Here is a 12659-nt window from a genome sequence, read left to right on the forward strand (position 1 = left end):
GCACTTAATTTGTTCTCATCCCTCAATACGCATTTGCTTCACATAATGCATTTCAATTTTGGTGAGTTTTCTCAATGCATAGTGTGCGAGTAGCACGTGCCACTTAAGCAGTTTTATGCAGTCCTTCTGAACTCTGTGACAGGAATAAAGTGCGACAATACAAAGACAGGCTCACCTCGAGGCGTTTGTCAAGTGATTCTATGCGGTCCTTTTTGGAGGCCAGGTTGGCCCGGGTGTAGCGGTTCTGAGCAGGCAGAAAGAGCACTTGCGCCAGGCACTCGTCCCACACCTGGCAGTAGGCCTCCAAGCTGAGCTCCCCGTGGCCCATGCCCTTCTTCACCACATCCATCTCGGCCTGAAGGACCTCATGGGCCTGGAAAAATCATGCCGACATTGTGTAAGCCACTGAAAGTGCAACAAAGCTGGCGGCAATTTCAGAACACTCTTCAACAGCTGCCATTGGCATGGTTGTACAAGCGAGCCGCACCAGGGTCTTCAACCAGGGTCTTCAACCAGGGACTTCGACGAGGATCAAGACGATCGCGATTTGGCTGGTGTCTGTCTGGATTAAGTAGCACTCAGTGGTGGAGCCGGGATGGGGCAACATGACAACAGTTGCATCCCATGGCAAGCTGAAGTACATCAACGCCTCATCCGCTCAATTTTTACAATCTCATTGGGGCCTCTTGACGAGAATGGTAATATCCGAAGGTAGATGTGCAATTCAGTACAGTCAAACCTCAATATACCGAACACCGATATATCGAATTATTGCCTATATCGAACGGTTCCTATATCACGCGGGAAATCGCACGCATTATTGATTTTTTATTTCGAACAAAGTTTCACATATGATGGATATATTGAACTCAGCCACCCCAAACCGCCCGCGCTCCATTGACAGGCGGCGAGCTTTCGCGTAACTCTCGAAAGTAGCGGTAGAGCGGCGGGCGTTCTACCGGGCGTAGCGGTAGAGCAACGGGAGATGTGTGCACGAATGGTGCACACATCGATGGCGCCGAGAGCGCCACTTTAACGTAGTGGCGTACGCGCGCCGCAACCTTGCGGTAGGGGTTCTTGAATGAGGAAAGTCAAGAGAAAAGCGCGGAGCTGTTATTTTCTTTCAATACGAGGGCACCGACACGGCTTCGCGTGGGGAAAGGGGGAGTGGGAGGTAAAGATTGAGGAGGAAAGTATAGGAGGGAAAGGACGCAGACGACTGTCTCGGTCGCGGCCCGCGCTGCCGCCGGGAAAGGGAAAGCAGTCAGGTGAGCGCGCCATGTGCGCGCTTTACACCCGGACTCACGCCGCAGCCTTGCAGCTTGCAGTCGTTGCAGTCTCTATGGTGTCAACGGCACACTGCGCACTTGTTGCAAGCTCCTCCCCCGTAACATCGGCAGGCATCGGTCGTTGTGCTCGCAGTGTTCGTGCGTTTGGAGTTAGGCCTGTCGTGCACTGTGGTGCGCGACAGGCCTAACTCCGAACGGCGGAGCTCACGGATGTAGAGATTGTCGCCGAAGCTACTGCTGAGCAGCCAAATGAAGACTCTGCCGAGGTGGATCCCGCAAGCGCTGATGGTGCCCCGCTCCCGACATCAGCTGAGGTCGTAGCTGCCTTGGCCCTTGTGCGCCGCCACTGCACCGCGATTGAAGGCACCGGCCTATCACTTATGGATCGCCTGGACTATATTGAGGACGCAGTCGTCAAACACGCCATGGCCAACAAAAAGCAGGCTACTCTTTTTCAATATATTAAACCAACACAATAAATACTATGTTTGAATCTTCAAGTGAGTAATAACTGCACCACGCTTGAACGGTTCGTTGGTTGTTTTCAGCAAGCTGTTGACACATTTTTTCGTGATTTTTTTATATCGAATTCTGGATATATCGAACTATTTCGCGATCACCGCGCCGTTTGATATATCGAGGTTCGACTGTAGTACATGCGGGACAAACTATCAAATGGGGATATAAATGGTGGGTTTTGGAGGACTCCAAATCGGGTTACACTGTTAAATTCAGAAGCAACAAAAATACAGGAACTGCAAGCTGTGCTATCAAGAATGGAAAATTGAACAAAAAACCAAGGTTTACTGCAAGACATGCTCCACCAACTTGTGCTTCACCACATCTCGCAACTGCTCTGTGCGGTGGGGCATGATAGCCACTATGGCTAACACATTTTTGTGTGAAATTAACTTGTATAGATAGAAAGTTCATATTTGCAGTAATGTTGTATACAGCCTTCTTCTTTGAAAAGTATATTTGTAAATTTTTTTAGGTTGTGTTGGTGCAAAGCAGCATCAATATTTTTACAGAGCTTTCTTTTTTTTCTTACAAATTATTTTTTCATTAACTCTTTCCTTACCGCGCCTATTCAATTTCGGTCAATCTGATCGATGGGTTCAAGTTGAGATTCCCGTGCCCCAACGCGCCGTATGGACATGAGGCGCCATCTGAAATGAAGCTCAGGAAGCACACAACCCGTGTCAGTTTCGGTTTTGGTTTCCGGAGACCCGGTGATTTTTGACCTTGCTTGGAAGATAAGCGAGCGTCTGGCGATAGCGGCAGCCATGGCGTCGTCGTCGCGCGCTGGGTCTGAAAGGAATCGTCGTATTTCTCGTTATTCTAGTGTTGTTACAGTAGATTTTTCGGATGAAAGTGGTAGCAGTGGCCCTGAAGAAAATTCCCTATCATCGGAGTTTAGCACCGACAGCGATGAGGCCCTCAACACACCGGGAACGTCTTCGTCAGCTCGACGGTGAGTTTTTTTTACGGGATTTATCGCGTTGTTGAGCGCCCGCGAGGGGACCCAGCGTGTTGTCACAGTTATTATCTCTATCCGCAGGGTCTCTACGTCCTATGGGCGCGATTCAATGCTTCCCGCTGCACAGCGCGTGCAGTTTTGTCCAAGACGGAAACCGGGAGTCGATCTGGGCATGGCGCGACGGAGCAGCGCTAGTCGGTTTCTTCGAGCCCTGGATTTTTTCTTGCCGTTTTTCACAACGGAACTCGTCACAGCGATGTGCGAGAACACAAATAAATACGCCTGGGCGCACATTCTAGAGAAACCAACGTACTCGGAACGCGACGGATCGTGGAAAAATGTTTCCCCAGATGAAATGATGAAGTTCATCGGACTCCTCATCTACATGGGGATAGTGCAACTGCCTCGCCTGCACCTCTATTGGAGCACAGCAGAGTTGTTTTCTGGGCTAATCCCACGTGGGGTAATGCCAAGAAAACGTTTTTTCTCCTTCCTCGGTATGCTGAGCGTGACGGATCATGAAGCTACCAATCCCGCTACAGACGGCAAGCTGCACCGAATTGCTTTTTTGCTTCGGCACATCAATGATGCATCTGCGCTCCATTTCCAGCCAGACCGTAACATTTCCGTCGACGAAAGAATGGTGAAATCTAAAGGCCGTTTGGGAATACGACAGTATCTTCGCGACAAGGTTGTCAAGTGGGGATACAAGCTGTGGGTCCTCGCAGACTCCAATTCGGGCTACACAGTGCAGTTTAGTGTCTACACCGGGAAGCGTGAGACACCGAGCGTAAATGGACTCGCATTTGATGTCGTGACTAGCCTGCGTGAAATGTATTTTGACCAGAGATACACACTATTCATGGACAATTTTTACACGTCCACGTCTCTTTTTTAACACCTCCTGGAGCAGAAGACTCTTGCTTGTGGAACGACACGGAAGGATCGTCGCACGTTCCCTGCGGAATTGAAGGACTCCACATGGGAGAAAAAGGCCAAGAGGGGAGATGTTCGCTGGCTGCGGCATCAAGGCGTCCTGTACTTTCAATGGAAGGACAGACGCGCAGTGCACATGATGAGCACTGCCCATACTGCGAACAGCCATGTGACTGCAACACGGAAACGAAAGGCCGCTGGCCAATGGAAGAAGGTCCCAATTAGGAAACAAAGACTAATTGAAGAATATAATGCAGGCATGCTTGGAGTAGACAGGTCAGACCAGCTCATCGCATCGCACAATGTGTTGACGAAGTGCGTCAGGTGGTGGAAAACTTTGTTCTTCTACTGAATCGACATCGCTGTTGTGAACAGTTTTATTATTTTTGAGGCCCATAGGAGAGAGCACCCCGAAATTCCAGAACTGCACCGAGCGCCTCGTTACGACCAGCTTGCCTTCCGAATGGAGCTTGTGAAGCAGCTACTGGGAATTGAAGCCACAGGTTTTGGCAGCGCCCCTCCCCCTCGACAGTCTGCGCACAAGCCAAAAGTGATGGAAACGAGGCGCAACTGCAAGCTCTGCTATGCGAGCCGCAAGGTTGAGCACAAGACGAGCGTCTTTTGTGAAACGTGTGGCGTTTACATGTGCTTCATCGCGACCAGAGACTGCTTTGGTGAGTGGCACCGCCACCACAAGGGATAACATTTTTGTGTGGTCTCACAGTTGTTTACGTGTACTCTTGTAACCTCTGTGGTCTTTAGAAGTAACTACTACCTAACCAATGTATATTCAGAATTTGTATTGCCATCTTTTCGCTTGTTACACCCACTTTTTTTGAAAAAAAAAAAAAAAACTTGTGTCCTTGAGAATTTTTTGTTTGTTATTTTTTTATTCTTACTGTGTAAAAACTTGTTCTAAATTTATTGAAATAAATAGACCATTCATTCCTCTACATTTTCATGGGCTGCAGAACATCTATAATATTTTTTATCTGCGGATAAAATTTTTTTTCTTGCACCCTCAGAAAATTGTCCCGTAATCACAAGTGCTAACTTTTTTTTCTGCTGTGCTAACAATTTTTTATGTGTACTGTTGAAACTTTTAGGATAGTTAGCTATGTGAATATGCCACAAAACGCATATCTTGAATTTTTTTTACTGAGATATTTGTGCCCACCATGCTTACTTTTCCACATTTTTTTTGCGGTAGTTGCGAAAAATTTGTTGTTTGGGATTTTCTTTCTGCTATTGTGTTGCAAACACATGTTTTGTATTTATATCATTAAAAAGCGCATTTATTTGTCTACATTTTGGTGTATTACAATTAACAAAAAAAAACATTGTTGTTGTAGCGGAAGCTGCTCAGCACCACCGCATTCCTTTCTATCCTGTCTGCAGCCGGCCGTCGACAGCGCGCCTACTCGCGGCGCCAGCGCCTCCTCCTCCTTGTTCGGGGAACAACGTGTTGTCGGGGCCGGCTCCGGGGATTAGCACCGGCGGCATGCTACGTCTGCTCGCTCGGGGGCCCCCTTTTCCTCTTTCTTGTAGAAGAACGCGGGGGTGCTTCCTTCTCTTTCTCGTCACTCGTACGGAGTGGAAATAAACAGTCTTGCCCTGCAACTCCAAACCAGCTTCACGTCTCCTTTCTCGCTGCCTCCGGCAGCCGACATTCCCGGCCGCTACAAAATTGGTGACCCGAACGCTTCAACGAACCCGCCGCGATGAGCTCCGACGACAACGCTGCTGCCTCCACGCCTGCGGTCATCGCCACAGAACTGAAGCTAGCAAATTTTTGGCCGAAAAATCCAAGAGTTTGTTTCAGCCAAGTGGAGGCCCGTTTTCAGCTTCGGCACATCACCTCGCAGTCGACAAAATACCTTCACGTCGTCGCAGCCCTGCCCCTCGAAATCGCCGACGCTATCGACGACATTTTGGTTTCACCCCCCGCGCAAGAAGAATATGACACCCTCAAAAAGACGGTGCTGGACCGCCTCGAGGCGCCTGAAGAAAGCAGACTGCAGCAGCTCTTGGGTCGTGAAGAGCTGGGCGACCAACGACCTTCCCAACTGCTGCACCGTATGCGGCAACTACTCGGTGTGCACGCGCGTCAGGATGGCCAGCTCCCACTTCTTCGTGAACTTTTCCTGCAACGGCTCCCCCAGTCGGTGCGCGTGGTTCTCGCGGGTTCAAATGAGACGTCCCTTGATCGACTAGCGCAACTTGCCGATCGCATCACGGAATACTCAACTCCAACCTTTGCGCCCATAGCTGCTGCAAGAACACATGAGCAACCAGATCGACTGTCGCGCCTTGAGGAGACTGCAACACCTTACCGAGACCATGCAGAAACTTGTGCTGTCTGGCGCTCCCCAACAGGACGAGCAACGACGCAACCGATCCCCTTCAAGACACCCAAGCTCTTCCCAGAGAAGCCATGCACGAGATACACAGGACGGAGTTTGCTGGTACCACCGTCGTTTCGGCACGGGTGCGAGCCGCTGCACTCAACCTTGCTCGTTTCCGGGAAACGCTCCGGCCAGTCGTTAACGGCGGCTTACGACATCGGCCCTCCACCCAGCCGCCTGTTTTTCGTAGTCGACTGGGTAAGCAACTCGCACCTGCTAGTCGACACGGGAGCCGAAATCTCTATTGTCCCGGCAAGCCCCGAGGATCGCCGACGTAGCAAGAACACATCGTCGCTGCAGGCAGTGAACAACACTGCCATCGCTACGTACGGCTTCCGCTCGCTGACAATAGACGTCGGACTCAGGCGCCTGTTTCGCTGGGTCTTCGTGGTGGCGGATGTTAATTTCGCCATACTCGGAGCAGATTTTCTCAGCCACTTCAACCTGGATGTGAGCGTACGTGACCGTTGCCTCAAGGATAACAACACATCCCTCAAAGTACGTGGTTTGGAGTCAAACATCTGCTCATCTGGCATCTGCGCCTTCCAGCCAGTATCAGCCTACCACCACGTCCTGGCCGAATTCCCCTCGCTCACCAAGCCCCGCAACACGGAACAGCCGGTGAAACATAACGTGACTCACCACATCGTCACCACTGGGCCGCCAGTCACCACCCGGCCACGACGGCTGTCCAGCAAAAGGCTTCAAGCTGCACGCAGGGAGTTCGAGCATATGCTACAGCTGGGAATTGTTCGCCCTTCGTCTAGCAACCATTCATCACCGCTACACATGGTGCCTAAGGACGACGATTGGCGCCCGTGTGGTGATTACAGAGCCTTGAACGCATCGACAACGCCGGACCAGTATCCTCTGCCACACATTCACGATTTCAGCGCGCGGCTGGCAGGTACGAAAATATACAGCAAGATCGACCTTGTAGCGGCATATCACCAAATCTTCGTCGAACCGCAGGACATACCAAAAACAGCCATAACAACTCCGTTCGGCCTGTTTGAGTTTGTCCGCATGCCCTACGGCTTGAAAAATGCCGCACAGACCTTTCAAAGGTTCATGGATGAGGTCACCCGGGGTCTTCCTTTCATCTTTGTCTACCTGGATGACATTTTGGTGGCCAGCAGAATGCCTGCGGAGCACGAAGAGCACCTCCGCCAGCTCTTTCAGCGTCTGGATGAGCACGGTCTGGTGTTGAAACCTCAAAAGTGCGTGTTTGGAGTAGAGGCGCTCAACTTCCTCGGCCACCACATCACTGCTGAAGGCATTATGCCATTGGAATCGAGGGTGGAATCCGTCAAGAAGTTTCCAGCTCCAACATCTTTTCGCAAGCTGAGGGAGTTCCTCGGGCTCTTAAACTTCCACCGACGGTTCATTCCGTCTTGTGCTCGAGTGCTCCAGCCATTGACCGACCTGCTGCGCCGAGACGACCAAAAGGCACCAGAATTTTGTTGGTCTGACGAACACCAGAACGCTTTCCAGAAAGCTAAGGACGAGCTAGCCGCGGCTACCCTCCTCATTCATCCACGGCCTGAAGCTTCTACACGCCTCATGGTGGACGCTTCCTCCACATCGGTCGGAGCAGTGCTGCAGCAACAGGAGGGCGCCCAGTGGAAGCCACTGGGCTTCTTTTCGAAACGTCTGAAGCCTGCAGAAGCACGGTACAGCACTTTTGGAAGGGAGATGCTCGCAATCTATTGTTCCATTAAGCATTTCCGCTACTTCCTCGAAGGCCGTGAGTTCTACATCTTGACAGACCACAAGCCCCTCACCTACGTATTCAACAACAACAGTTCCTCTTACTCAGAACGAGAGATCCGTCAGCTCTCATTCATCTCCGAGTTTTCTACAGACATCCGCCACGTTCCCGGGGTCGAAAACGAAGCAGCTGACGCCTTGTCTCGCGTCAATGCTTCCGGCACAGAAGTCCTGGACTTCGAAGCTATGGCCGCAGCTCAGCAGGACCACCCCGAGTTGACAAGACTGAAGGGAGGGGGATCTTCACTCGTGCTCTCGGAGGTTGCACTTCCCTACGTCCAGAGCACGATAGCCTGCGATACCTCCCAGGCAGCACCACGACCTTTCGTCCCACTGAACTTTCGCCGAGTGGTATTCAACACTTTCCACTCCATCAGCCACCCAGGTGTCCGCGCCACCCAGCGGCTGATAACGCAACGCTTCGTTTGGCCCGGAGTCAACGCGGACGTGCGACGATGGGCTCGGACATGTGAAACGTGTCAGCAAGTGAAAGTGACTCGCCGCAATCGGGCTGCACTACAGGAATTTCGGACTCCTGAGTCGCGGTTTGACCACGTTCACCTCGACCTCGTGGGACCACTACCGCCCTGCCAAGGATTTAGGTACCTGCTCACATGCATCAACAGGTACAGCCGGTGGCCCGAAGCTATACCAATTGCGGACATATCAGCTGAGACCGTCGCGCAGGCCTTCATTCAAACATGGGTGTCCTGCTTTGGCTGCCCCGTCCGCATAACAACTGACCGGGGACGGCAATTCCAGAGCAACCTCTTTCCCGCACTTTCAACGCTCCTCGGCACGAAGCTGCAGCATACAACCGCCTACCACCCCGCCAGCAACGGAATGATTGAGTGCTTCCACCGGCAACTCAAAGCCGCACTGGCAGCGAAACTCGACCACCAGCACTGGGTGGAGAAGCTCCTGCTCGTTCTTCTTGGCCTACGCTCAACGGTGAAGGAAGACCTCGGCTTCAGTGCAGCGGAAATGGTCTACGGCTCAACAGTGCGCCTCCCGGGAGAATTCTTCTCCGACCAGACACCTTCCGCCCCAACAGCCTCCGATCACATCGAGAAGCTGCGCGCATGGCTCGCGCAACTCAGGCCAACAGCACCTCGCATCGCCCGCAACAGAAAAGTTTTCACTTTTCCTGACATGGACTCTGCTACCCATGTGTTCGTGCGACACGACGCAACGAAGCCGCCCCTTACTCTGCCGTACGATGGCCCATTCAAAGTTTTGGGACGTACTAACAAAACCATCGCAATCGACGTGCGGGGGAAACGAGAAGTCGTCGCCGTGGACCGCGCCAAGCCTGCTCATATTGAGGTTTCCATTCAAGCAGCCTCTCACGTATGATTTCAGTGCTAACCATTGGACTGTGACCTTTCACTATTCAGCCCGTAACTGCTGTCCTTCTTTAAAAGCTCCGCAATCTAGGGGGGGAGCCTTTGTAGCGGAAGCTGCTCAGCACCACCACATTCTTTTCTATCCCGTCTGCAGCCGGCCGTCGACAGCGCGCCTACTCGCGGCGCCAGCGCCTCCTCCTCCGTGTTCGGGGAACAACGTGTTGTCGGGGCCGGCTCCGGGGATTAGCACCGGCGGCATGCTACGTCTGCTCGCTCGGGGGCCCCCTTTTCCTCTTTCTTGTAGAAGAACGCGGGGGTGCCTCCTTCTCTCCCTCGTCGAGGGGAACTCTCGTCACTCGCACGGAGTGGAAATAAACAGTCTTGCCCTGCAACTCCAAACCAGCTTCACGTCTCCTTTCTCGCTGCCTCCGGCAGCCGACATTCCCGGCCGCTACATTATATAACGATAAACTTTTTTTTCTGCACCACATGAAAACGGGTCTTTTCCTGGCGGTAAGGAAAGAGTTAAGTATTTTTCTTCAGAAAATTGTTAATAGATGTTTGCTTGTAAATAATATCATTAGAAAGCACAACTGTTCTACTACAAATTGATACTATACATTGTAATATAAAGCATTTGGTGTAGCAGCAAAAAAATTGTTTACTAGACCACCGAAAAATTGCTCATTTTCCTACAAAAAGGAAAGTGTTAAATGCGATGAAGAATTCCGAAATTGGCCCGTGTAACACTGGTATATGTAATGCTCCTCTGGTGTGTGCTTCGCCTCGCACAGGACAAGCTAGTCTAGCCAAATGCCAGCACTGAAGAGTGGGTGCTCACAGCGTCCAGCTCGTCCTGGCTGTACTTTTGGTATGGGTGGCGCTCGAGGTATGCCAGGTGGGCAGCCTCGTCGCCCGCTCCCTTGCGGCTCCACTGCTGGGCCTCGGTCGGGTTGTGCAGGGCGTCGTGATGCTGCATCACTAGCATCTCCTGCTTGATGAGCTCCTCGGCCTTTTGCAGCTCCGTCAGCGGGGGCTCCGTGTGCGCAGGCCGCAGCACCGAAGCGTTGACGTCCAGCGGCCGAGGAAGGCCACGCTGAACGGCATGAGACTGCAGCTTCCGCTCCGCTTCCACTGAGTGTGCACACAAAAGACGATGTGTCACAATGAACACAGTTCACCATTTCCAAGAGTTGCAGAACCCCTTGCACATACAATCAAACGTCTTTATATGAGACACCTGTGTGCCTACATTAAAAAAAGCGTCGATTGCCCTGCTTACAAAAGACAAAAACTGATACGAAGGAGAGTGCTTTGAGCATTTCGACCAGTAGTTCTTCGGGATGTGGTGGAAGTGCGTTGTGCCGATATGCAACAGCAGCTAGGCATCATGCAAGGACAACGCAATAAAAGTTTTTAGTGGCCCAGTGAGGTTGGAAGCATTGACTCGCGCCATAGTCTCAAGTTCTTGCAGCGCCGTTGGCCGCCCTAGCGGAAAGAGGGCAAAGCACCGGTCGCTCGGACGGGCTAACGCTTGCTGGGTTTTCCCATTGCGCGCACGATAAACGTGTTCCTTGGAACGCTTATCTCGCATTTCGCGCTATGTGGGCACCGCTCCTTTGTCATCCTGAAAAGCCGGCATGAACTGCTTTTGCGTTGTTAGCTGCTACAAAAGTTAAAACATGACGAAGGCCTGAAAACTGCCCTTCAAGTTCTACCGTTTCCAATGCAAGCAGTGCGAGAAGCACAGGCGTGAAGAGTGGATTATGGCAGTTTGCCAATACTTCGCGGTCTATATTTTAGTTGTGCACAGTACTACAAAATATTAACTGAAAGACACGCGATGGCTGGACTCATACTAAAAGGAATCACGTTTGTAAACAGAAACTATCGCAATAGACAACCACTGTACATTATGTCATTGGGCTCTGGCTTTCCAAAACCGCAGCTTGCTAGCTTAATACACCACTAGTAAAATACCGTTTGTGAGCCCTGCAAGTGTTTTATTCAGCTAACAGCTATAGACCTCTCGTCGCCACTCAGGGTAAACAGATTTATACGCCGGGTTCGTGCTGAGGCATTGTGATGCTAGGATCAAAGTCATGAGTTCGATTCCTGCATACGCTAGCTACGTTTCCATGGGAGCAAAATGAAGTAACAATGCGTTAAGATTTTGGTGCGAGAATGGAAGACTGGTGTTGCATATTTCACGTGTACGGTGGTATGGCGCTCAATGTAAACAGAAGTGACGCTCGGTGTGTGTGCCCCCTCTGTCCGTTGTTGTCGCATCTTACACCTCAAATAGATCTAGGTGCATGTTAAAAAGAAAAAAAAGAAGCTCAGGTGGCCGGAATCAATTTGGAGTCTCACATCAGGCGTGCCTCCTATGGTATGATGGTTTTGGCACGTAAAATATTATAACCTCGCATGCGCTCGAGCCGTGGGCGATATACAGCTGGCACTATGAAAACGAGTTGAATAAAAAACCAAAGCAGATATAAAATGTTCGATGGTTTCACAAAATTCGATGCAGCTATCAAGGGCGAATCTCTGCGTAACTAAAAGCATGCTCGATCGTAGTGAGTATTGTATGATATGAAGAAGACCAAGAGAGCTGTCAAAACAACCAAATCGACATTCGAATCATTGAACATGCTGCATGATTAGACGTGAATATTATCGGAAATTAAACATGCGCGGCGAAGTGGACATAAAATACTTTTTCTTGTATGCATCTTTACACTTTCAAAGTTGCTGTGAAAAAATCCAAGGTGTCATTGAACTTACGATACATTCTTGTTAATATCCGATAAAAACCTCGGCAAAACTGAAACCTTTATGAAACTGAACACTCCGCATTGAAATGGTGCCAGGGACTCAAAAGAGCAGAGGTAAGTTAAGTCTCTTCACTCTGACCTCCTCATCAATTTAGAGCCGCGTGACAAACTTGGAATTCAAGCAATCAGAATTTGAATGCTATATACTAATGCACGCGAAAGCATGGTGGTGGTTTGCCGAACGCTCGAAGAAGACACGAATGCCACAGCAAATAGTACGCGTTTTACTGGTAGCATACATACAGAACGCGCGCTGTCACATCACTTTTTATATCATAAAAAGGCGGCTGTTCACCATCAACAAGTAGATAGCACTCGCTCACGGACATCAGTATGACTTGCTTGGTCCCGCAAAGGTTGTCAATGAATTGCTCTCGGTTCTGATAAGAATCACACTGAGAAAACGTTTTTACAATGTTTTTAAACCTTCAAAGCAAGTCACAGGTGACACTGCACGTGCAGGGCGACCAGACAACAGCCTGTGCAGAGCGCGTGAACGTGCTGATACAGCACAGGCAGAAGGTGAGAGCGGGGTCCTAAGCGAGCGGTTTTCGCTAGAAAGGCAGCCAAAACGCGCGGTGCAGCGCCCTCTTGCC

General features: G+C 50.7%; 1 protein-coding gene across 5 annotated transcripts in view; it reads right to left on the minus strand.

Annotated features, from left to right (window-relative positions):
* Cdc5 (cell division cycle protein 21) overlaps positions 1-12659 on the minus strand; it is a 322395-nt gene that overhangs the window by 111790 nt on the left and 197946 nt on the right. For all 5 annotated transcript variants that reach the window (XM_037426347.2, XM_075894722.1, XM_075894721.1 and 2 more), the window contains exons 10-11: positions 10068-10360; positions 176-373 (exon numbers count right to left, since the gene is read on the minus strand). In XM_037426347.2, the coding sequence (XP_037282244.1) occupies positions 176-373; positions 10068-10360 (491 nt within the window). The remainder of the gene's footprint in view (positions 1-175; positions 374-10067; positions 10361-12659) is intronic.

The sequence above is a fragment of the Rhipicephalus microplus genome, chromosome 5 (genome assembly GCF_043290135.1).
Source record: "Rhipicephalus microplus isolate Deutch F79 chromosome 5, USDA_Rmic, whole genome shotgun sequence".
Classification (NCBI taxonomy): domain Eukaryota; kingdom Metazoa; phylum Arthropoda; class Arachnida; order Ixodida; family Ixodidae; genus Rhipicephalus; species Rhipicephalus microplus.